This window comes from Lupinus angustifolius, unplaced genomic scaffold (genome assembly GCF_001865875.1).
Source record: "Lupinus angustifolius cultivar Tanjil unplaced genomic scaffold, LupAngTanjil_v1.0 Scaffold_39_228, whole genome shotgun sequence".
Taxonomy (NCBI): domain Eukaryota; kingdom Viridiplantae; phylum Streptophyta; class Magnoliopsida; order Fabales; family Fabaceae; genus Lupinus; species Lupinus angustifolius.
The window spans coordinates 29,298-56,343 of NW_017721283.1; the positions used below are offsets into that span (position 1 = coordinate 29,298).

General features: G+C 34.9%; 1 protein-coding gene across 4 annotated transcripts; it reads right to left on the reverse strand.

Moving 5' to 3' along the window:
- Window positions 1–5,187: 5,187 nt before the first annotated feature.
- Window positions 5,188–23,543, reverse strand: LOC109338738. Of its 4 annotated transcripts, none has more exons than XM_019576036.1 (25): window positions 23,165–23,543; window positions 21,737–21,846; window positions 16,510–16,675; window positions 16,310–16,410; window positions 16,082–16,154; window positions 15,839–15,974; window positions 15,527–15,687; window positions 15,188–15,312; window positions 15,010–15,109; window positions 14,372–14,468; window positions 13,172–13,223; window positions 12,516–12,617; window positions 12,269–12,415; window positions 11,945–12,107; window positions 11,627–11,857; window positions 11,469–11,528; window positions 11,368–11,432; window positions 10,398–10,526; window positions 10,183–10,300; window positions 9,665–9,860; window positions 9,414–9,525; window positions 9,176–9,330; window positions 6,949–8,386; window positions 6,568–6,762; window positions 5,188–5,989 (listed from the first exon to the last, which is right to left on the reverse strand). In XM_019576036.1, the coding sequence occupies exons 1-25, from the start codon at window positions 23,295–23,297 to the stop codon at window positions 5,513–5,515; spliced, it is 4,842 nt and encodes a 1,613-aa protein (XP_019431581.1). In that variant the 5' UTR covers window positions 23,298–23,543; the 3' UTR covers window positions 5,188–5,512. The 4 variants fall into 4 exon arrangements, with proteins under 4 accessions (XP_019431581.1, XP_019431579.1, XP_019431580.1 ...); XM_019576034.1 differs by having other exon boundaries at window positions 6,949–7,100; window positions 7,131–8,386; window positions 11,368–11,528; XM_019576035.1 differs by having other exon boundaries at window positions 6,949–7,094; window positions 7,125–8,386; window positions 11,368–11,528.
- Between the last annotated feature and the right edge of the window lie 3,503 nt (window positions 23,544–27,046).

The following is a 27,046-nucleotide window of genomic DNA, read 5'->3' on the forward strand; positions in this document are numbered from 1 at the left end:
TATTTGTCCATTTTGTTCAACTCCAACTATAAAATGCAATGCATGCACAATAACATAAATTAGCACATTAAGTCAATTAGTTAAGATTTTCTAAATTTATCTTTTCTCATATATCACCCAAGTTAGTCATTTCATACCCAAAACACTTTTATCATATCCAGTCCAACAAATGAGCTCAAGACACTACCTTAGTGATCTAATATCAACGGGCAAAGCCTCAAATGTCACTACATTTTCGGGTGCATGAAAAGCCATAGAGTCACATCAAATTTTATCATTAAAAAAAGTCACTTAAGCAAGTCGTCTTAGCCCCAATGCAATTTCATATGTCATGTCCCCGAGACGAGCTCAAGACGCCACTTGGTGATCCAAATACAATGTGCAAAACTCCAAACCTCACCATATTTTTCAAGTGTGTGAACAATCGAAGGCTTTCAACCAAATTCCAATTGTCCTTCGTTATTCACCAAGGGAACTTAAGGATGTCAATATTTAAAAAACAAAGTATTTTATAAGTTTTTATTTCCAATTACACAAGCCCAAAAACATATTTTTTTTTCCTCTTTCAAAATACTAATTATTGTGAAGAAGATCCGACTCTATTATCTTGGCTAGGTTTTAATGAAGACACTAACATCAACAAAAATAAGAAAAGGATTGAAGACATGAAGCATGGAAAGCAATCACTTCAAATAGTTAAAATTTTATAGCTTTCTAAGTTAAGTTCTTCCTTCCTAATTCATTTACTTAGATATACCTCAATGCTCTAAGAAGCAACACATAACGACTAAGAAGCAATAATTACATAAAAATTTGAGAAAATCAAGCGGTAGAAAATTAAGAGAAAATCAAGCTATAGAAAAGACATGTCTCAACATATATTAATTTGAAGAAGTTCCAACAAAGCTTTAATGACTATAGTAAATGCTACGTTAACTGTCTCAACTATAAATAGCAAGAAAATTGAGGAACAAAATATACAATACTAGAGAAAAATTACATAATAATATGAAACACATTCAAAACTATCATTTATTTGGAACATTTTTTCATCTCTTTTATTAAATAACATTGAGCTAAATTAAATGTGTGTGTTCATTCATTTGCTATTAAATTTGTAGTTTTTCTCATTCATATTTATTCTACCCTGTGAGTGTTAATGAAAAAAATGCAAAGACGTAAAGTCTTTTTTGACATAAATCAGTTTTTAGGTGTGCAGACAATACTCGAGTTTTTGAGTTTAGAGATGCTAAGTGTGAATCACAGTAAGATTTATGTTAACATTCTATCTCTTAACTCCTTTTTATTTAAGCTTTTATACTTGATTTTTAACTTGAGAGGTATTGGGGTTACTTTTAATTATTTCTAGTAGATCCTGGTGTTGGGTCCATCGTATCGAAAGTCTCCCTAGTGACAAGAGAAGATTGGACTAGACTCTTGGTGATACCGTCTAAATACTCGAAAGGTTTCCACTTAAGGAGAGTAGACTCTCTTATGGAGGACTCACACTTTAAGAGAATATTATTAGGGAATGAAGTATGGGTGGGGAAGTTGAGGAAGAATGTGTAAAGTGAAGAATATATAAGTGGATGAACCTATAAGCGTAATATATTAAGATTTTAGAACAAAATGTAGTGAATGGGTCATCATTGATCTATTGATTTTAAATCTAACTCACTATTGTGCTCCGGGACTTAATAGAATAAGATAATATGTTAATTGACTACTCCTACTCTTATTTTACAATTATTACAAAAAAATTAAAATATTAAATTATAAACTTTCACCCTAAAAAATAATAAAAAGGATATTTGGATCACTTTGGTGGTTTTACTAAATTAAATAATAATTTTTACTTATTAATGGGTATTACAATTAATGCTATTAAATTTGGGCTAGTCAATGATTCAGTCATGGCATTGAGTCGATGATTCATTGGTTGGACCAGTTGGTAAATGGTTGGATCGTCTGACTCGGTTTACATTAAAAATTAAAAAAAAAACTCATAATATTAGGTAATATTATTTAATAACTCTATACTTGTAATTTAAAAACATTTTCATACCTAATTAAACAAGCAACAAAGAAGATTTCACTACTATAAAACGTTACAAATAAGTTTAAAACATTGTCAAATAATATATGTGAAAAAGATTTTGTTCTTGACATTGACACGATTTTGATGAAGACATCAAGATCACAAAAAAAAAAAGATAAATGAAGAAGACTACAAAGATATAGAAGATTCAAGCTTCATGGAGATTAGAGTTTAAGTCTTCAATAGATATTTTTATCCTTATGCTCAATTTATAATTAGTAGTGATGCTCAAAGAAATTCTAATAAATCAAAACTGTCAAGAGTTGAATAAGTATTGATACAATATCAAAAATGCTAAGTAACAAGTTACTTGACTTGAGTAACATGTTATTAGATCTAGGTAACAAATTACTTGAATTGTGAGGGAGTTGGTAACATGTTACTGAAACTACATAACAGATTACCTGACTAAGAAAACACTTACAAAGCACAACTGATACCAAGTAACCAATTATTACTTGTATTAATTGGTTATTACATTGGACAAAAACTTTTTGCAATCGATTATGCAGTCGTGACATAACTCATAGTTGTTGGAAGCCATATTTTCAAATTTAAATGAACAACTTTCATCTAAAGTGAATGAGTTTCATCTAAACCATATTTCTGCAATTATTCTCCGCTGCACAAACACTTTGATAACTAAGCATAAAAGTTGGGCACCCAACAACTAAAGTTTTGTTATAACATAAGTTAGCAAATGACAAACATAATTACAAATAAGTTGAAAACATTTAACTTTTCTTTTCCATCTCAAAATGATATTGTTTTGATTTTTTTTAAATATTTGATTGATTAGGTAGGTCCATCCATTCTGACGATTCGAGTCACTTGTTTTCGACTTAAATTGACTAAGTCAATCTGAATTTGTTTCAAAACCGGTTAGATGAGAGTTTTTGACCTATCAGTCTGACCAGAGTTTTTTAACACTCATTATGACAATTTTTGAGATTTTATAATGTCACAAATGATTTTTGCTCCAAAAATGATACAATGATAACTTTTAAAGTTGAGCGAAAAAATTTCATCTAGCTAAAGATTTTTATAAATATTCTTTTAAAATATAATTTATCATGAAAATTGCAATTTTAGATGTCCTAAATCCAATTTTATCTCCATTCAAATTTTTGAACCATAATCAATGGTAAGAAATGAATTAATTATTACTTTAGTTTTTACTTCAGAAGTTAATACAATTTTTTTTTATTGTCAGATATATTTTCTAACAAAATTTGTAATGAATGCAAAACGTTAAAAAATGTTATAAATAGTGAGTACAAAGGAAGGAAATGATACACATAGAGTAAGTAAATACATAAAGTCAGTCTAAGGATTCATCTAAAATTGTCAACCTTTTCTCTCCAATTTATCTTGTTTTCAGAACCTTGTCATTAGTCAATTATTGCTCGAAAAACACAAAATTCGTGTGAGTTTCACACATAGATGTCGTTGTCCCTACAAATCAATATTTGATTGGTATGCTTCAGAAGGAGACAAATTGCGTTGGTTTACGTGCATTTCGTTCATATCCCATGCATCCGACAACATGAAATCTGCTTCCAAGACGCCCCCCTACAAATTCGCGCTGAAAAGATAGCAAAATCCATGCCACTGGGGATGGGAATGGGTACATGGACTTGGGGGTATCCACTAGTAATCTCAGAACGACTCAAGTTCAGATCCGTATTTATGGACTCGTGGGTAACTGAGACCGATGATTTTAAACATATATATATATATATAATTGTGATGTTATATTGTTAATCCATAACTATAATATAATGTTAATCTGTAACAATATAACGTTATGTTGTTAAGTAGTAATATTATGGTGTTAATTCATAAGTGTGATGTAACGTAATATTGATTGAACAATTATTGCTAATTAAATTTTCCATGTCGTTATTGTGATGTTACATTGTTGTTGTTGTTGTTAAGCACCAATATGATGTTGTTAATTCATAATTAGGTTTAATGTTATGTTGATTAAATAGTGCTTACTAAATAAATTTCCATCAAAATGTTGAAGTACTGACTTTTTTTTACTGAAAGAATTTATGTTTCCTAGTCAATTTATATTGTGTTTAAATTATGTTATGTAATTTTTTATTATTTTTTCTCCTTTTGGTTGCTTAAAGTAACATGTAAGATTATAGGAAACAAGTGAACAATTGCATAAATTGCTCACAATTATATTTAATATTTTCTGAATTTTAGGTACCATGAATTTGCATGGTACACAAGGACCCCGCACATTGCAAACCCAACGATGCAGTTTCTTCTACTATTAATTCCCGATCGACGAATTAAAATAATTTCTTAAACTTAATTATCTCATTAATTAATATTTTACTTAGAACTATATAATCTTGATTTTTCTATTACACCTACATAGGAGCAAGATAAACTATTGTTAGATAAAAAACAAAATATATTATTTCTGTTATTATTTAAATTTTAATCTAATAAATTAAGGGTATATTTAATCCATACAATTAGTGATGATAACATTTTAATATAGACAGACAGAGTGCTAATATTTTCCCTGATATGTAATCAATCCATGAGCTCAAGACTCGCTTAAATACCATTTAATCCAATGACATAAAAAACAGTTTTCTACATTTTAACCACAAAAAATATAATGACAATTCTAAATCTTTTAGGAGAGATCGAAATTGATTATGTCATGTAGTCAATATTCAACCAAAATCGAGTCACAGCATATAAAATATTGTTGATCATATATCAAATGAGAGCACATGATGAATGGAGTATACATGTCTCTTCCTTTAAACATGTGGAGGGAACCCACACCCAATTCCGCAGGCCTCTACACTTTGTTAATCAGGACATTTTCAAATATGTAGCTTAGATTTAATATTTCTCACCCAATTCACTAGACCCATCAATTTGTTAAACAATAGAATTTCAAATATCTTATATTTAATATTTTTATACCATCTAATAAAAACTTTCAAATATTTGATTTAATAAAAAGTTTCTATACAACGTTAACCCGAAAATAAATTTAAAAAAATATCATTTCATAAAAAAATTTCCAATTATTTTTCAGTGCAATGTCGATCATGTAATACACGCCAAAAAGTCTTTCAAATAAACCATCACTTACATGCCATTATGCTCTGTAGCTTCTTGTTTCTATCACCGCAAAGGAACAACATAATTACAAACTAAAAAAAACAACATCAAGGAAGGGGAAAATGAAAAGCTGAGGTAATCTTCACAAACAATCACACCAAAAGTAGTCTTAAACAACTGAGAAACCCCATATGATACAAGATTTCCCCCACTCCCACTTGTATATTTTCTCTACAAAGAAGTTTAGTGTTTCTTAAAACATCTCAAGGGGCAAAACATGTTACAGCAAGTAATATTATCCACCTTGGAGACTTAACCAAATGGAGAAGGAACTGGCCCTGGCCCGGCAAGAGCATCTGATCTTTTGATGCTTCCCATTCCACAGACGATGCATCCGGGAGCAGTCACGGCTGAAAATTTGGCTCCACAGAGATCGCACACATCATATCCAATGGTTGACAGCCTGCTTAAAGTGGCAGCACAGAGATGCGAGGGGTCTTCCAATGGATCGATAGACTTGTTAGTCAAACCCCTCTGAACACACAGGTCAATCAGGCTCCTAAATTCATCTTGTTTATTCGCAGGCGCTTTAGACAGTAGTAGTTCTAGCATTTGCTTGGAATAAGCATAGTTTTGGACCTCCATGTTTCTTTTAATGGCAGTTCGAACGCAATTTATTCTGTGCTTAGCTAGAAGAGGCAATGAACCCAGATGGCGTGAAAGTCTTGCCATCTCATCTTTTGCGCTGATGGCACTTGGACCATGTACTTTTTGCAGACGTCCAATTTCCTGCATATCGAAAGACAGTTTAAAATAATGATAATAATAATAATAATAATAATAATAATAATAATAATAATAATAATAATAATAATAATAATAATAATAATAATAATAATAATAATAATAATAATAATAATAATAATAATAATAATAATAATAATAATAATAATAATAAAAGAAATACTGACATCCAATCATACAAAACTTCAAAATGAAACAATTTTCAAGGTTCATGTCTAAACAGAGAAAACCAATATTTTCTGGCTACAACGTCAAAGACTTCTGATGTGGTTACCAAATATGATTCCAACAAGGCATGCACAGAAGATAGTTTAAGCAGAATTTTAAGCGTGGACCATGGTTTATTTTCTGCCTTGCTGTTTAGTTACAGCAGAGATCATTGTTTTCTTGTCTCTGCCGCTCTTGCTATTATCTTAGGAGTCAACAAACATTTATTGCATCACACAACATTGACAGCAATGTGAGTTGAAAACAATATCAGAAAAAAGTTCATGTACCTACTTAATTTTGGTGAGATGTCCATTCTACTTATGTTGCTTAAAATTAAAAAATGGTAATGGTACCCGAAGCAGAGTGACTGCTATCTTGTATTGAGCACATATTGTTGCTTGAGCTTTTATATCACTTCCACGTGATTGTTCCTTAGCTAAAGCAAGAAAAGCTTCATCAAAGCAAGATAACGCATCCGAAAGTTGATTTTGCTCAAGGTGAGCAAGTCCAGTCTTGAAACATACAGAAGCAGCAGCTCCACGAGGAACCTGTCATAAGGAAAAACGAGATTGGAAATAAATGAAATAATACATCGCCAGCAGGTTCAGTAAAAATAATAGGCAGATATGTTTGAGAAGCATAGAACCTCAAACCAAGAAATAGCACTATCACTCTGGTTAAATGCCAATTACTCCATTTATATAAAGATGCATATGCATGTTATTCATCTATACCTGTCCAGGATGCACAGAAACTGGTTGAGAACCAGTTTGTGGAGGCTTCCCTGAATCGGCAGAATTTGGTACTCCAAGTACACTAAGATCAAGAGGTTGGGTAGAAATTGGTGCCTGTGCAGCCTGCAACTGAGATTGGGGCATGACTGGAGATTGCATCTGAGATTGGAGCATGCTTGCCGCCTGGCCTGAGGATTGAGGTGGGACACCACCATCAGGAAGTCCTAAGAACTCAACTGGAACAGCAGATTGTCGAACAGTTTGAGGGGGAACACCAGCTTGAAGACCACTATCAGCTTCAGAAGCATTAACCTGAGTAGGGATCGCCTTGCTAATTTCAACCCCTGTAGCAAATTTGGAGAGATAAGTTCCAGCAGGAGGCAGAGAGGCAGCTACCTGAAGGGATGGAACTGTATTCTGAAAGAAGTCTTCTGGAATAGGTCCTACTTTAACTCCCCCACCTCCAACTCCACTATTTGGCTGTGAAAGTGGTTGTGGTTGTGTAAAGAAGTTTGTTCCAAAAAGGTCACCAGGAGTTGAAATAGTAGTAGAAGCCACTCCAGACGTTGTTGGTGGCTGGGACAAAATCTGGCCAATATCCTGTGACCTAGTCCTCATTGGTGGAGCTAACCCTTCACCCAGCCTAAATTGTCTGGTGGCTTCTTTAATCTTATTCACATCAACAGTAGAAGAGGCAATTGGCTTGTCTCGGATTTTGATTTGTATTTTTCTTGTCTTTGATACTCCTTCTTCATCACTACTACTACCATCTGCAGCAGCACCATACATAGATTTCTTAAATTCTTCTTCTGCTCTAGCCTGTTCATCAGTTGAGGAAATGGCAAGCTGTTTGTTAAGGCTTTCCAGACCCATCAGTGAATCACCTTTGGGATTGCCAACCACATTTGATTGATTAGATATGGATTGAACTGAAGATGCTTCAAGACCATTTACTCTATTCTCATTACCTGCTGGAATGAAGGCCTTAACCAAGCTATCTTCCCTCACCTCTACAGTAGTGCCCCTTCCTTTAATTGAGCCTAAATATACACCAACATGATCAACAATAATGGATGGAATTGTACCATCATCAGTCTTCATATATGGAGTCACCTCGGCAGCGAGCGCCCACTGGGGTATATCCTTCAAAGTAGTGGGGGTTTTGATTTCCCAGTTTCCACCACCCCATTCAGATCCTTTTGGAACCATACTCTCTGCAGCAAAGTTGGCAAATATGCCTTGTGTCCATCCAGTAGATCGAACTCGTAAAATCCTTTCACAATATCGCCTCAATTCTGAGTCAACATCTTCTTCTTCCAATTTCTGAGCAAGACGCCGCATGGCGCTGGGGTTAAGGTGGCATATAAACAGATCAAGCATGCTTTCGTAGTCTGATATAACTTCAAATGTTTCTTTTGCGCTATCGAACTGACCAAACCTGCAAGTGACCTTAACTTACAAATGTGCAACAAACTTGAATATTGAACTATTCAAATAACTACAGTACCATCACACGCCAAATAATAAATAGCAGGAGCTCCAAGTTTCAATGAAGCCTCTAGGTAGCAGACACATGAATGTCATAGTTGATACATGAGGTGATATAAATAAGACAAATGAAAATAAGACCAATCTTAACTGAGATAAGCATTATTGACTTGTAAACAAGCAAATAGCAGGCTAAAGCTATTCATATAAATCATTCCTCTCTTTAATGATCATACTAATCATGAGGTTTAGCATGCTTCTTATTTCTTCTTGATGAAATATTTTGAAAACAACGTCCCCTATTTGATGTGAAAGATTACATTTGACATATATATATATATATATATATATATATATGGGACATTAAATTGGCTCCTCCTTCCAACATGCAAACCTGCTAGTCAGCCCTATACATCTAGTTACTTCACCATTCATAATTTTACATTCTTAGTTCACTCAAAAATCGGCAATAATCATTAAATTATAGTTATTGATCAGATGCAACAGCCATTTGAATTATTTAAAAAAAACTATTGCTTTCATATTTTAATATAAATATAGATTAAATAGTGTCTGGTATAATAAAGTAATACCTTAAAATATTAATATAAAGATTAAACTACTTGAAACAATATATTTTAAACAAATCCATAATAACCAGAACATACATCATATTTAATAATTTCAATAAATAGAATGGCAACATCATAACTACAATGAAATTTGCTAGTTCACCTACCTGATACAGGCATAACCCAACTGCCTGAACCGGTGAAATAAATGAGATGTAGGAGGACATCTTGGATAATCTCTGGAACGCAGAAATTCATCTTTCAAAACAGATAAAGCAGTTGAAAAACGAAGAGCTTTCACGGCATAGACACCTCGCATCACCTAAGATCAAAATTTTCGACAAGCTCAGAAGTTCTTACAGACCAAAACTACATTGCTAATACAAAGAATTACGTGTTGCCTACCTGGGTGAACTGTGGGCCTGATTGTGATAATGACACAGCTAAATCTCCACAAACAGGAGATCCTCTAGCAAGGATGTCCAAAGATCTAGGTGTAATGCGCAAGCTGTCAAACCTTCATTCATATAAGAATTCAGTGTCAATGTTAGCAACTAATATAGATTAAAAAAATGACAAGGGTTCTTGAAATTTTAAACTTTCGGCTGTAGAATTTTTCTGAAAGGAGATTATAATTCAAAGGTAGGAAAGGATACCTTGAAGTTATTTGGTATAGTATTTCTGACAGGTCAAGCTTCTGCTCAAAACACAGCTGCATTGTGGCAAATCCAATAAGAAGAGGTTCAAGTAGACCAACAAGACAGCTTTTGATCTCAATCCCCTTCTTCTGTCGGGGATTTATTTCAGTAGGGTTGGCGAGCAACAATCGGTCATTCAAAGCGCCAACCAAGACTGCAAAAGAAATTCATATAAATAGATCGGTAAGACATTGACAAGGAAAATGATATATACTCTTGTTAAATCCTCCTGCAAATCCTCCTACCCACAAGAAAGTGACATATGTCATAAAGTGATACTTTGTTTATTAATGATTGGTTTACAAGTGACATATGTCACTTTCTTGTGGGTAGGAGGATTCAGTAGGAGGATAATCAGGATATATCATTACTTCATTGAGAAAATAGTATATTAGATGATAAATAAAACACACCAATGACAGAATGGATGGATAAGCTATGAGTTATGACATCCTAGTGTGCAGCAAGAAAATTACCTGCATAGGGCATATTGATTGAGAGAATAGTCCTCACTTTCCCATCCCAACCAAGTACATTGATTGCAGTAGCAGTGGAAAAAAGAAGGGCAGGCCCAAGCCACAAAAGAGATCTAAAGTGGGCATCAGTTAAGGTTTAAAAAATTCCATACAGAAGAAATTTAATGTAAACAAATGGTTTCTCGACTTTATATAGAAACAATTTCAAAGGATATTGAAGGAAATCCCTTGTCAAGTTTTGTAGATGTGCCTGCAAGTATATCAAGTTCTGACGAAACAATAAGGACTCTATGTGTTGTTAAAACTCCAGCAACGTATCCCCTCGGAGTCTCTTGCCAGTGCACCTGTCAAATTTAATGGACATAGAATAGTTACCTAGCAGAACCATATATGGAGATATTTGGTAATATTTTTAAAAACAAGGAATCCTATAACCAATGACCTTTACCAAAGGAAACATGGATGAAGGATTTCATGGGACAAAATGGTACGGGAAGCAGGGAGGGAGGCTCCAGTTATAGTAGTAAACACAAAATATAGAGACAGGTACAGCTTATGAGTAACAACAAAAAGGGAAAAAGAATAAAAAAGGGGATGCTAGAGAATAGTTTGACAATCAGTTTTTCCCTCCCCAACGCTTCTTTTTTCTAGAAGCAATTCTCAGGCAGATAAGTAGATGGTGCATTCTTACAAGCATCTATAAGACAACAAGTAATAATTTTAGGGTAAAGCAAATGAAGAAATCTGGGAGCTTTTAACAGAAAATATATCCCTATTATAATTTATAAATAAAGGGAGCATGGAAGTAGTTTTTCATCCTCCATATTAGTTCCTAAAGCTCCTCAATTATATATAACCACCTCAAATGTTTGCCATGTAAAAAAAATCGATACATTGGAGGTGCAAACACCTTGGTGAGGGAGGGAAGTAGATGGCCTAGTGGAGGCTCAAACTTTTGACATCATCATCACACCCCATCCTGAGGCTAGGGTCGTCACCAGATATGCTACAAGCTCAATGATTATAAATTTTATGGTTACAAATTTTAAAATTATATTTTAAAGAACCACTCCAATTTTCTATATGCACTTTCCACCTTTTCCTTTGCCACTTCCAGATATTTTACTTCAGAGAAGTTTGTGCAACTCTCTCATCATAATTAAAAAGCAAACTACAGAATAATACCTGAAGTACAATCTCATTTCTTTTCAACTTAATTGACTTTTTTCCCTCACTGTTGGTTGATATATAATGGCCATCGGCAGCTGAAGTTGTTAGGTGATACCCTTGTATGAGTTTCACTAGTCCAATCCGGTTCCCATGAGAAGCAAACATCAAAGTTAAATCTGCAATCAGAACCTTTTTCAATACTTCATACTACAGATAAACTAAAGGTTAGCATCTTAAAAAGGAGCATATGTGTGCATGTGAATATATGCAATACCTAATGGAGTAGAAAATATACGATCAACTTCAGTATCAAACATAAATGGTGTTGGGCCACGAATTGAACCAACAGTAGTCTCTGCAGGTTGGTTTTCTTCAAAGACTTTATCATTGTCTTTAGCTTCTTGTGAGGCCCCTCCTGGTAGAGTATATATGGCTAACCCTGTCCTGTCATCATCAAGAATGGCAAACTGATTTTCATTGGGGCCAATAAATGCTGCGTCTCGACCTACAAGAAGATTACTCGAGTTATTAAAAAATAATATATGACCAAACTCTGGCTGAAAAAATAAAATACATTCCACACACACAATACCTTTAATTGTGCTGCTTTTACTGTTTCCTGACTGTACATCAGTATTTTCCCAGTAAAACACAACTTCATTTGTAGCACCACTAAACTCAAAAACTACAAGAAACACCCGCTGTTTTTTACTGAGAATCAAGTACTTTGCTCGGTATTCCACACTCCTAGGAATCTATAGAAAAATAATGAGCAATATTATGACGCTGAATTTGGCATGATTTTCACTAAAAATATATAAATACTTGCAATATTACATAAAATGAAAGTCTCAATAGAAATCACAAAGACTGCATGATATTTATCATTTGTCAAAAATACTACACTCTATATTACCGAATTATAAAGCTTCTTGTAAATACTATCAGATCCAGACGAAAGATTATGTGCCATAAGGTTCAATCCATCCACATAGAAAGCCCTGGCAGGATAATGAAGAACTCGGTTTGCTTTATTGAAGAAATTTAGCTCCAAATGAAATGGCTGCGAGTGGATAAGAGTTATCAGTTGATTGGAACAAAAAAAGAAAAAAAAAACTTCTAAGGAAAAGATGTGTGAATCCAAATTTTCCCCGTGATCATACCACATAAACAGGAAAGTCCTTGAGATGATGCTTGGTATCTAAAACAGTGATGAGAGGCAAGCGTGATATTGGAGAAATTTTTGCATGGCCTTCCATGAAATGCTACAAAAGTCATGCAAAGGTACCATTCAGAAAGAATTGATAAGAGAAAAACAAAGCAAGAATGCTAAACTAGATCAAGGCCAGGCGCAGAAATGCAACAGAATACATAATGGCAAGTATTTAAAATTTCAAGACAATATGACTATGTTATAACATAAAATTAGTAACACAAACCTTAAAAGAGAGAATAAATGTTTTAAAACATAGATATAGTCAATGTAAACATAATGAAATCATATCATTTAATCTAAATTCCCATCTATATTGGCATAAAAATTAAAAAATAGTAAACAATTTTAGAACACAAATAGGGAAATTTGGAGGGTCCATGAAATGTGCAACACAGATTCATGTCTGACACCAGCACAGCATATAAACTTGAAAAAGCTTAGTAAGAAATTAATAGAGCCATTACAGGGATTTGGTAATCAGATTTATATCTAAGCCACTGAATCTTATTTTGACATTGAGGCTTATATCGGCATATGATCAGTTGCAAGTTTGATAATAAATACCAATACAACAAAAAAAGTCAAAACATGAAAGAAACATACACTGTACAGAAATGCCTTCCTTGCAATGTCTGATATTGTAAGGTGACCTTGGCTGCAGGAAAGAGTTGGGATAACAAAATTACTCAATAATTACTAAATGCCACAAAGAATATCTACTGAACAATAAACTACAGTAGAAAGGAAGAGTCAAATGTCCCAAATTATAAAGGAAGTCAAAGTCTGGTGTCTCTAAAGTGATTGTCAAATAACAGAGACGTTGTGGATTAAAATCCTGAAGCAACCTCTTCGCTTGTGGGGTTAGGCTGTGTACATTTACCCCAGACCCCACTAAGTGAGAGCCTCGTGTACTAGGCCACCCTTACAATAATGATATTATGAGATGCTTTTCCGATATTCTAACAACTGGTAAATGAGAAATTCAATCCACAAAGTAGACAGAAAGAATAATTGGGTCTCACTTCACCCCAAAAGCTAGCTCATAGGGGGAGGAATGCTCAAGTTATTATAAATGGCTCTTGAGTTATACATTCATCTGATATGGGACTTCAATACTTTAACACACCCTCACATGCAAAAATGACCCATTTGGAACGTGGAATGAAAATCTGAGGGTGGCTCAACATCAGGGCTGGTTTTGATACCATCTTAATAATTGTGATTAAGCCAGAGTGCCTGACTCACCCCCAAACACTATCTCAATGGGTGAGGGTTGCTCAAGCCTTATAAAGGCTATCTATGGCCATCGTTCATTTAATGTGGGATCTCAATACACCATGACAATCTACAGGTGGCCTATCTTTCGTGATTGGGTTATCTCTCACGACATGTTAGAATAATTGGGCCTAACACCACCCAAAAGCTAGTTCATTTGAGGAGGAATGTTGTTATTATAAATGGCTCTTGGATCATATTCTCATCCGATGTGGGACTTCAACACTGCAACAACCTTGTCCACAATGGTAGCCATACACAAGCTGAGGTGCTGCACCTGAGACTTTCATACTATTAAGTTTGTGGCAATTAAAATCCAATAAGTGGGTATAGGTATCAAATACAATTTCAGACATTAGTACTACCCAATTAATACCTAACTACCTAAGAACACAGAACAAGAATCGCAGGAGGTTAAAGTTTAGAGAAGTATAATATGCTAAACTTGATGGGTTATAACCACCCATGTTTTCCATTAAAAAAACTAGTGACATTTGTTCCTCTACCTAACTTCAAATTCTAACTCACCCTTTCAGATGATGCTCCTGTAGTTGAGCTTGAAGCTGATGCTCTGCTAACACTCCAGATGAACCCAAGGCTGAAAGTTTTTCTTTTATAACAGATGCTGCATAGAACCTCTACCATCAGTAAATCTATTTAAAAATCTAGATGGAAAAAGAACTCCATGCAAATATGACATCACATGCAATCATGCATGATAGTAATAGAAGCGACTGAGTGGAAGATACAATGCCCAATACTGATAATAAATGAGTAACAAACACTGCACTAAATGAATGAATATAATAATAAAATATAAATAAAATCCAAATGATAAAATACTTGTCCAAAATACCAATTAAATATATTGATGGAATGTAATGCAAGATAACTACAAAAAGAGGGGAGAAAAATAAAATGCAATATTATGCAATGGATAGTTGCCAGAGAATTAAATAAATGTCTACAAAAATAAACATTAGAGCTGAGAAGGTTTTTATGCCTCACAGGCTTTTGTGTTAATGCCTTAATGGATGGATGGATGGAAGTAGAGGCCGAGGTAAATACAGGCACTTAGAGTTAATTTTGTTTATTCATATAACAAATATATCCTGAAATACAAAAGAGCTTTCTAACCTTGAATCTGAGTAAATAGAAACAATCACCTGAAGATCCCCGTGCACTTTGTAAAACTGCAAAAAGTTGCTTTCTCCCTTCTCTACTGTATGCAGCCTTATTTTTTGAAGTTTCTGCACTGGTCACATTCTGTTTACATAAACACGAAATTAATATTTCTGAAGTCAACAGCAAGTAAAGTATAGATAATGTAACGTGGCACTTAACTGCAAACACTAGTGCTGCTAAATTAGATTTGGGATGGAATTCTAAAGCTTTAATTCGTGGCAATGGATAAACTGCTTCTCCACCCTGTTGAGAAAGGATGCGAGGGATATCAATTGACTCAATTGCTGCATCAGAAAGAATGTAATGCATATTAGCCAAACTCTTCAAATGAAAATAGTACAAGAATGAAGCAAGCGATGTAAAGGATTAAAGCATTTGGGGATCAGGGAGATGTAGCAGCAGAAATTTTTAGCAATGTAAATAATATAAGCAAGCTATCAAAACTAAACAGACATTCATGATATATACAAGGCAAAGACAGAAAGATAATAAGCTAACCTGCAGGCTCAAAGAAACTAGCCTGTGCAGAAGGTATACTAGGATTCACTGTAACCCGGGTTTCCCATACATGCAGACTTCCATCCTTAGATACAGTTACAAGTAAACGCAGCATCGGGAGCCAAGAGACTGATGTTATTGGTTGTGAGCCAACTTGTATTCTGAAATTTTAATAACAATAAATGATTAGATCTGACAAAGATAACAAGCCTCAACAAAAATAGGAATAAAAATACAAAATTAAATGGTAAGAATGATACTAGGTCTCAGTTACGGAAGAGGAAACCTATAACATAAATAAAATATACTTACATTCCAATCATAGTAGGTCTTTCAGTTGATACATCCCATGCCACAAGTGCACCACGTAGATCACCAACAAAAATCCATTCCAGGGTAGGATGAAATGCAAATGCACCAGCACCAATAAGCTTTATGGTATTATCAACTGAATGGGGAAACAAACTATAAATAACACTACATATAGAAATTACAAGAGAAATGTAAACCATATCAACATTAAACAGGAAAAGAATGCAATGGAAATTATCTCACGCTGCAGGGTATAATGAACAGCATAGGTATGAATGTTATATGCTCGAATCAAACCCTCTGCATAAGCAACATACTGGGATAGGGAAAAAGAAGTCAAATTCAGGAAGGATAGAGATATATATCATTAAAATAAATACAGAGCACTAGACATGTCATTCAGAAGTAATAAGCTTCCCACCAACTTGCTGGAAAATAGAATCATGATAACAAGTACACCGAATACATTACCAGAACAGGGAGGCGAGGATGACAAGCAAGATTGACAATAGGCTTCCTCAAGTCTGTCTTGACTTTTGCGGGTGCTCTACCGCCTTCCACAGTTCCAACAACTTCATTTATGCAAAATCAGGTATTGAACAGAAATCATCATGGTTAGTAATCAAAGCAATTCAAACACATTTATCTATACACATAAAACCAAACCCAACCTGTCACACTCATTCGTTTATGAAACCCAAAGAACACAACAGGTTGTAGGGGGGTCAAAGCCATATGAACTTCTGAATCAGAAAATATTTGTTCCGTCTTCTTCTCTGGTGAATGCAATACACATGTTTGCTCTAAGTCAAAATCACAAGACCGAATCGTACAATCCTACACATGCAAAAGCAACAGGTCTAATAAGCATAAAAGAACTTCCCAATCACAGTATATAACTACTAGTCTACGTCCCAAGTAACAGGAAATGAAAACATAACAAAAAATGGAATGTACAAAGGAAACAAAAGAAAATTCCAACTGAACAAGATAATATGTCCTGGTGCATGTTTTAATCTTGACAAATAGTAATATCACAATCAAATATCAATTACATGCATCTTAATTATAACTTCCTAATTTTAAAATAGTTTTTTTTTTATTTGGTGAACTTAATGAAGTAAAACACTTCAACAAGATTCTACTATGTTGTTCCCTATTAGAGATCTAGGCCAATCTAGGCTTCTCTAGAATTAGTAGTTCGAAGTGTTCGCATTTGATAGCTGCACACTTGCAGTAAAACTGTACTGTATAAAAGAGCAGTTATGTTGGAAAGACTACATCTATCATTCTTCTTTGTAATGATGTGATCAGATTTCTCATAATTCAATAACAGAATCCAGTTATAGTTTTCAGCTTCTGTCTTCTCTGTTTCTCTCTTCTCTCCTTTCTCTCTTTACATGGTATCACACAGCCATGGCCAATGCCAATGAAGATCATCCTGGGACTCCTCCTAATTCTCGTCCACCAGTGTTCAACACTGCAACACCATTTCGAGTAATTCCAGCACCACCCACTCTTCCACTTCCACATATTAAGAGAAGAACTTCTTAGTTTGGTAACACTTCATGACAGCAATTCTCACATCAAATCATGCCTCTAGGTTTGCTCATGGTACTCAAATTCCGCCTAAATTTCTGAATGATGATGATTGCCTCGTCAATACTGTGAATCCGCCCTACTTGAAATGGGAAAAACATGATCAAGCTATTTTTTCATGGACTCTTAATGCCCTTTCAAAGAATTTACAACCTCGTGTGGTTGGTTGTTTTCATGCATGGCAGTTATAGCAAGAGATTCATGCCTTCTGCAACTCACAAAACAAAGGCATAAGGGTGCCAAATTTGCTCACAACTCCAATCCATTACTCAAGGTTCTAGCTCGATTTCTGAATATTCCATGTGTATCAAAACTCTAGTTGATCGGTTAATTTCCACTGGTAGTCCCAACTACACTGGAAGAGCATATTAATTATGTTCTCGATGGCCTAAATGAAGAATTCCAGGTTGTGAAACTTCCATTGAAAGTCAAATCAAGCCTCCCACGATTCATTCTCTAGAATCATTTCTCCTTACGTATGAAGTTCATTTGGAGATGAATCGACAGAAAACTCTCTGATGTTCTTTCTGCAATTGTTGCAGCAGTGCCATCATTGTCATGATCACATCCACAGTTACATCTTTTTTCTATTTTTCAACAATTGCTCAAACTAATTCATACTCAGTTTAACAAAATAGTCAAAGTTGTCCAAAGTGATTTGGGTAGTGAACTTAGACCTTCACTTCTTATCTTCAGTCACTATGCATTTTACATACTTTCATGTCCTCATCTCATCAACAAGGTACTCATGAGAGAAAACACGACTTGCTCATGCTTCCCCGTGTCCTACTGGGACTCTGGGAGTATACTTACGCCACAACCGTACTTCTCATCAATAGACTTCCTACTCCAACTTTACAAAATACATTTGCTCATCAGTCTTTGGTTGTGTTTATCCTCTTCTAAGACCATATAACAAGCAAAAACTATATTTCAGGAATGTTGAATGCACTTTTTTGGGATCAGTGTTTTAAATTGTGGTTGCGTTTACAATGATTGAATCATTGTAGCCCTAGTGGCATGAACTTTGTGATTAAAAAATGGTTTTGAATTTGATGTGGTCCAGTGCAACCCAAATGCAGTCCAATGCAACCCAAATGTTGTTCAATGATGCCTAATGCGGTTACATCCTGATGCAGTTGCATCATTGTGATTCAGTATCACACCACAATTGTGGTGTGATTCATTGTGGAGGTCACCGCAACGGTATTATTGTGGCTGCATAAGGTGATGCGGTCTACAATTTGATACACCATTGGGATATTCTAATACACATGAGGGTTACAATTGTCTTTCTAAAGTAAAGAAGGGAAAATATATATATGTATATATTTGTATATTATATATAGAGAGTGACTCAGATGAGAACATTTGATATTGTGAAAAATCAGAACAGTTAATATGAATCATTAGATCTTATTTGAACAGACAAGATTAAAAGAACTAATTATGCGATCAATTACTAACTTATAATCGTAAACATTCATGTATGGTTGTAAGGCCTAGATATATTAATCTCACAATTTTTATATGAAAATTGTTTTCACTTGAGTCACTCCCTATATATGTGTATATATATGTATATGACTATATGTATATGTACATGTATCCAAAGATGTTATCTTTAGTGTGTTTGCATTTCCTTTTGCTCCTAAATAAAGGGCTTGCTTCTTCTAATCCTATTTCCAGCTCTTGAGTCTCTCATTACCCTGTCTGTAATCATAACCCTCAACATTTTATACCTTCCAATTCTCATACTATCCCTAAATTTCCTTCATCCATTTCCAACTACTCCTTTTGTTCCTATCTTTAGTGCTCCTTCTATTAACCCTAACACTCTTGTTCTTGCTTCTAATTCTTCCTTTGATACTCAATCTCGTTGTTGTATTTCTCAGCAACATGTTTCCTTATCTACTTATATCTATCCTCATTCTTCTATGTCCAACGCTCCACCTTCTATGCCAACTTCTCTGCATCCCATGGAGACAAGGTCAAAATCGGGTCTTTTTAAACACTCATCCTAGAGTGCTCTTAACTCGGGAAAATCGACTTATGCCCAAGTTGCCCTTGTTGATCTTGTTTGGAAACAAGATATGCAAGTTAAGTGTGATGCATTAATGGCTTTAGATACTTAGTCTTTGGTCCCTCTTCCCCCTCATAGACAAGTTATAAGCTGCAAGTGGGTTTCCAGAATCAAGCAAATCCCAATGGTATTGCACATGGGTATTAAGCAATACTGGTGACTATGGGATTTCATTAGAAACATGGTATAGACTATAATGATATTTTTTCACCTTTGGTCAAACCTATCACTATTAGGAATTTTTTAACCTTAGCAATAACATTCAAATGGCCACTTCAGCAATTGGATATCAACAATGTCTTTCTCAATAGATTTTTAGACAAGTAGGTATGCATGAATCAGGCTATTGGATTTAACATCCTAACAAAACCTTAGTTTGCAAGCTTTACAAACCAATTTATGCACTTAAAGCAAGCTCCAAGGCAATGGGTTGAAAGACTCAAAGGAACTCTCTAAGTTAGGATTCACCAACAACAAGTGTGACACTTCTCTTTTTATTCACTCATCATCTAATACAAACTTTATGTTCTAATGTATGTAGATGATATCATTGTCAATGGCTCCTCCCATAATTATGTGCATGAACTCGTTTCTAGCTTCAATACTACCTTTTCCCTCAAGTAACTTGGCAATCTAGACTATTTTCGAGGCTTTGAGGTAAAACATTTGGTTGATGGTTCTCTTCTCCTAAATCAATCTAAGTATGTTAGAGATCTGCTGGTAAGGGCTCATGAGTTCTGCTAACATGTTGCTACTCCTATGGTAAGTACCTAACAGTTAATTAGACATGCAGTGCAATTTTTGAAGGCTGTACTCTCTATAGATCGATGTAGGTGCTCTATAGTATGCCACTATTATTAGGCCAGATTTGTCTTTAGTGTAAATAAGGTTTGTCAATTCCTATGTCAGCCACATCAAGAACATTGGACTGTTGTTAAAAGCATTCTCGGGTAACTTCAAGGAACTGCGTAACGTCCCAGGCTTGACATGCGATAGCTTAGTAGTAGCGACTCAATGGAATCAACGACCATATGTCCCTGGGGTCATGGGTTCGAGTCGCAGAGGCTCCCTCTTATAGGAACAAAATACTGCCAGGAGTATTTAAATTTGAAGGGCATGCTCAGTAAATTTATGAGCCCAGAGGGGTAGCATGCTTATGGTCTTCATCTAAAGCCTGCTTCACCTTATGTTTCCCTACAAGGCATTGTGCGATGCAGATTGGGTCTTTTATTCAATTGATAGAAAATTTGTTTCAAGTGCCAGTTTCTTTCTTGGTCCCAATAAAATTACTTGATCATCAAAAAGCAGAACGCTATATCAAGGTATAGCACTGAGGCAGAATGTAGAAGCCTTGTCTTAGCCTCTCAGGACATGTCATTGGTTAAATCCCTCCTTGCTGAACTCAAATTTCCCTACAAAACTCCTCTTGTCTTGTTTGATAATCTCAATATTGTTGTAATGTTTCATAATGTTGTTCTCTATACATAACCAAGCATATAGAGCTTGACCTTTTCTTTGCCAAGGATAGAATTGAGGCAAAGATTCTATAAGTTAAACTCGTTTCTTCAGACTTTCAGTCAACTGATAGTCTCACAAAATCTTTGTCTATAAACAAATTTGTCTTGTTCCAAAGATATCTCAAGGTTCATGAGGCACACTCAGCTTCAGGGGGTTATCTTAGAGATCTAGGCTAACATCTGATAGTTGAACACTCACAGTACATTTGTAGTGTGCGAGTTAGTTAGTACAGTTAGAAGTGTTAGCACCCTTGCAGTACAACTATACTGTCAGCTAATGACAGTAGTACAAAAGTGCAGTAGAGTTTAGTAGACTTGTAAAGACTATATCTACTGATTCCTCTTTGTAATGATGTGATCAGATTTCTCATAATTCAATATCAGAAACCAGTTACAGTTTACAGCTTCTCTCTTCTCTGCTCTCCATTCTCTCTTTACATTCCCATCAGGATTTGATTTGCATATTGCTGCCTATCTAACCAAAAAATACAGACGCATATCCCGATGCTTATGGGAATTAATAGAACAACAACACTTCACTAATTTTCTGATAACTAAAGATATTTTGCAACAGTATGTCCTTCCATAATTAGAAAAACATGTCCATACTTTCCCCTAATAACTAAAGATACAGAAACGATGAAATTGTTAGAGGGCAGTGGGACATACGTGCACATGAAAAGTACAGGACGGACCAACCTGGAGGATTGCGATCACAGCATGTCCACTTGTAGGACTGTAAGACATTCGAACAGCAGGCGCACCAATGTCAAGAGCGGAAATTTTGCTTCCTGTCAGTGCATCAAATTCTGCATGGATGGGGAAAGAACAATAAATCAATGGAGAAAATCAAGTCCACAAGCAAACAAATGCAGATTACATCAACAATAGAGTAAATCATCAATCTAATCCCGGAAATTGCAAGCAAGGTCACAGTCAACCATAGTTCAGTCAAATTGGTCCTCACATAAAGACTAGATTGACTGATAGATTAAAGTTTAAGGCGATAATGCACTGATACTTCCATTTGTTTCTCGTATCCATATATGATATGTATCTTCCCTGACATTCTCTAATATTTCACCTATACGTATCCATTAAGTATCTAACTAAAAAAACAAATTATTAATCTGGTACTATATGGATACTCTCCAGTATTCTTAAAATACATTGCCAGTACATTTTCTAAAAACCATTCAAACGAACTCACCTGTTCAGTTTTCCTTTTTTTGTTTTTTGTGGCTTCACACTTTCACAGTATACAACTCTTTGAATTTTGTACAGTAGCTCTGAATACATGGGACCAAAATGAAACACTCCACAAACCGTGTAGAAGCATATGTGGGAGAGAATAAAATAGAGCACACAATCAGCCAATATTATTCGTTTCTTACACGATTGAAAAAGGTTAACTCTGATTTCGAAGAGCAAATCAAATGATGGTCGAGGGGTGAAGGAGATTGATACTATTCCTATTTCTAGGCTATTAACAGACAATGTGTTTGTACAAAAAGGTAGTCCAGTATACGACGCTGCTACCTAGTGGGATCTGTGGAGAGTAAACTTACACAGCCCTACTTGTTTCCAGGATTTAAACCCATGAGCTCTCTAGGCAATGCTATCATATGAAAATAATTTATAATTTCTATTTTGTATTTAGTAATAGCTAAGAAATATCTTTTTAATTTGAAACCTTCATCATTATGCTCATTATGTTTTATGAATTTTCATGCATATTTTATAAGTGAATTCCAAATCTATTTCATCAACCTATACTTCAAAAAAATTAGACGTATCACCATATCAAAATATGTATTAAAGTGCATCATTTCAGGGACTAAGATGTTAATCAATCTCCTAGAGTCCAATCAGTTCACATATACTAAATTGGAGGCACATTATTCTCAATGACGAAGTTGATTATTTACTCTTACTACTATATATAATAAGAGGATGTCACGATGTTTGATTTGTGAACCGGAGATAAATGCAAATTCCGGAAAGAACCTCTTCACTTGCGAAACTAAGACTTGTCTACATCTACCCGACCTATATTCCACTAGACGTAGCCTCGTGCATCGGGCCGCCTTTTTAAAAGATAAAAAAGAATGTGTTGTAGTTTCTCACCGACGATGTAGTTTCCGATGGCGACAGCAACAAGTGCCTGATGTGGATGAAACGAAGCAGCGTGAGGCTGCAAAGGCATAACGCCACGTCCTACGTGGCGCAGATCCAGATGCTGCAACGTTGTCCACTCCATCACTTAAACTTCTCCTTCTTCTTCTTTTTCAGATTCGGATGTCGCTACAAAAGCATAGAATTGTGGATGTTATGATCCAACTGAAATGGACTGTGTAGAATTGAAAGTAAATGGAGTTTGAGTTTGAGATCACAGCAACTATGGTCTAAATCTGGGACATGAGGAAGAAAAAAGAGGAAGTGTTTTTTTTTTGGGTGTAATAAGAAGGAGAAGAAATGAAGACTGTGTTTTTCTTTTTTAGTCGTTGAATTTCTAGAGGGTCAGAAATAAGAACTATGCTGGGCTTTTTCTTTTCTTGTTTTGGACTGAAAGAAATATTGTTGGCCCGATTCAATATCTACTACTTTGCAGTTATTTAAAAATAGGAAAAATCATCGGATTCCGCCTCCAATTTATTTTTTATTTTTAAGTTGCTTTCATTTTGGATAGTGTGATAATACGGGTAATTTGTTATGAGTTATTCTTTTATTACCAGGTTCGTTATATAAACTAGTTACATACCTATTTCAATAGTGTGATTATATCGGTAACTTGTTTGGAGTTAATCTTTTATTTTTAATTTTAAGTTGGTTATTTTCATTACCCAAAGAGTGATTAGAATTAGGCCTAAGGTAGATTGTTTAATCAACGGTAAGAAATGTCTAATATCACATGAATGATTATTGTGTCTTGTTTTTAATAGTGTAATTCTTGAATTGTGAGTTGGGAATAAAATGATAAAAATCTTGGGAAATAGTCTATGTATAGTGTTTGATTGTCTATTGCCCAAGCGAGAGACTGTCACACAAGCGACCAATTCATCAACACAGACTCAATTTCCTGCATGGTTCTCGCTCGAGCAAGGGGACTATCGCTCAAGCTAAAAATCCACCAAAAACCGGCCAAAATACTTGTCTGGTCCTCGCCCGGGCGCCAAAAACTGCCCAAAACAGGCCAAGCTCACTGCCTGGACCTTGCCCAGGCGAGAACCGCTTGCCCAAGCGAGGCTAGCTCGCCCAGGCGAGGGGTGGCTCGCCCATACGTCAACTGGGGGCCTAAATTATTTCTTCCTCGCCCAGGCCAGGCTGGCTCGCCCGAGCGAGGGTAGTTCGGTTAGCAGGACTATTTCCTCGCTCTTTCGGGCTACTAGATCGAAAATCTCCACTGTTTTTGATCCCTAGCATCATAGTTTCTCGAGTGGTGTTCCTTCATGGATAACAACCACGAGACTTAATATTTTATACTATCTTAGGGGCATTCAGCCTAAAGAAACATCGTACTTAATCCATATACGAAATCATTTGGTTAAGTACGAGTTTCTAACAAAACAAAAATAACCCCCAACTTTTGAGATAGTTGGGAGATCCAGGTGTCATATTCGGACACCGCTACGTCATGATGTATTCTCTCTCACCTTGGGTTGTAGCGTGGTTGATTCCATTTCCGTGAATGGATTGGTTGTCCGAATTCGAACGCCTTGAAACTGACACAAAACACAAATCAATGATTCGCGAGTTAAATCGCTTTCCTACTAACTCTAAGATAAAAACATCATTTTAATCCATTCTAAGAACATCTGAGACTATCATCCATCCGGTCCAAGATTCATAATTCCGAACCATCCTTTATCTTCGAAAGTCTCGTTCCCGATCCCTATCGTGTTCATGATCATTTCAATACATTTTCATAAGGATTGATCTCATGATCAAAATGACATTTCGATTTAATATATTTCTTTGATTTCAAAATCATCCTCTTTCATCAACATAAATAACATGAATATATTCCAAACACTAAAACAAGCCAATGAACAACAATATTTCATGGTTTCCAAAACAATAATTTCTAGATTCACGAAAACTCATTTTTTCGCGTTCTTGCATATAACAAGAGATATGAAGGTTTTTTAGAAAATTTAGACGGTTGAAAATGTTCGTAACATATGCATAAAAATCATACTTGAATATCGAAAAAAATAAACGGCTAGATTTTATAAAAGATTAAGAACAAAAGGATGAGGTTTACCTTGAAGTTCTTGAGAAAATCCAAAGGAAGAAGAATGAAATACAATGTAGAGCCAAGGGTTTCTCTACCTTGAATGAGCTCTTTAAGTAGAGTAATTTAGATTAGGGGGTACAAGCCAAGGGTTTCAAGGGGTTTTATGGCTCTTTTAAGTGGAATAAATCAGAGTTAGGGGAATTGAATCTGATTTATGGAGGCAAACCAAGGGTTTCCAAGATGTCATATTTTGTGTATGTCATATTTTGTCTCTGTTTAGTGATAGATTCAATGTTATTCATATTTGGGTTTAATACTATTCTATTCACCATTTCTACATATCATGGATAGCTTATTGTTTGACTTTTAGTTTAAGTATATAAATTTTTACTGGGAGATGATCCACTTACTCCAAGAATAAGTTGAAAAAACTTACTCTACATCCTAGCAATCCATTCTTGAGAAATCCAATGGTTTAGATCTACTCACTAATTCAAACCATTGGATTTTCCAAGAATGGATGACTATGATGTGGGGTAACTTTTTTCCACTTACTCTTGGAGTAAGTGGATCCCTTCTCATTTTTATTATTGTTTTTGTTATTATTATGTTTGCTTTTTTTTTTGTTATTTACTTATTGAATCAATAAAGAAAGTATAATAATAAAAAATAAAATAAAATAAATAATTTAAAAAAACAATATGAGGTAGCCAACTATAGGCTTTGTGCCTTGTTGTGTTACCTTACGTTGTTATTCTTTCAAATAATTTTAAAAAACAATATGAGGCAGCCCACCATAGGCCTTGTGCATTGTCGTGTTACCTTATGTTGTAATTCTTTCCATTAATTTTAAAAAGCTATATGCGGTAGCCATTATAGACATTGTGCCTTGTCGCTTTACCTTATATTATAATTCTTTCAAGTAATTTAAATATGCAATGTGTGGTAGCCCCATATAGGCCTTGTGCCTTGTCGCATTACCTTTTGTTGTAATTCTTTCAAGTAATTTTAAAACGCAATATGAGGTAGCCCACTATAAACTTTGTGCCTTGTCACATTACCTTATGTTGTAATTCTTTCATGTAATCTAAAAAAAAAAAATGAGGTAGTCCACTATAGGCCTTGTGCCTTGTCACGTTACCTTATGTTATAATTCTTTCAAGTAATTTTAAAAAGCAATATGAGGTAGGCCACTTTAGGCCGTGTGTCTTGTCACATTACCTTATGTTGTAATTCTTTCAACTAATATTAAAAAGCAATATGAGGTAAGTCATTATAGGTGTGCCTTGTCGTGTTACCTGATAATGTTAATCTTTCAAAATATTTTTAAAAAACAATATGAGGTAGTCCGCTATAAGCCTTGTGCCTTGTCGCGTTACTTTATTTTGTTATCTTTCAAATAATTTTAAAAAGTAATATGAGGTAGCTCATTATAGGCCTTGTGCCTTGTCACATTACCTTGTGTTGTAAATCTTTCAAATAATTTTATGAAGCATGATGAGGTAACCCACTATAGGCCTTGTGCCTTGTGCCTTGTCGCGTTACCTTACATTGTTAACTTAATAAAATAAAAATATAACAACTAATCAATTATTTTCGAGAAGAACTATATAGTCTTGAGTTCTCTATCGCAGTTAGAGATATGTAGAAGCGGGTGCTTCCCTGTCAGGCACAAACAAATAATAATATGTTTTTGAGTTTTTCTTTCTATAATAATGTAAGAGTAAAATTAATATTTTGAATGAATATATACATAATTGATCTAGGTACCG

What these genes read in the sequence shown, in the direction of transcription:
- LOC109338738 (XM_019576033.1), bottom strand. Translation starts at nt 23,297, where the DNA reads ATGGAGTGGACAACGTTGCAGCATCTGGATCTGCGCCACGTAGGACGT. An exon ending in TAAACGAATGAGTGTGACAG is followed by an intron (nt 16,411 to 16,509) that starts GTTGGGTTTGGT and finishes GCATAAATGAAG; the next exon opens with TTGTTGGAACTGTGGAAGGC. An exon ending in ATCCTCGCCTCCCTGTTCTG is followed by an intron (nt 16,155 to 16,309) that starts GTAATGTATTCG and finishes TCCCTATCCCAG; the next exon opens with TATGTTGCTTATGCAGAGGG.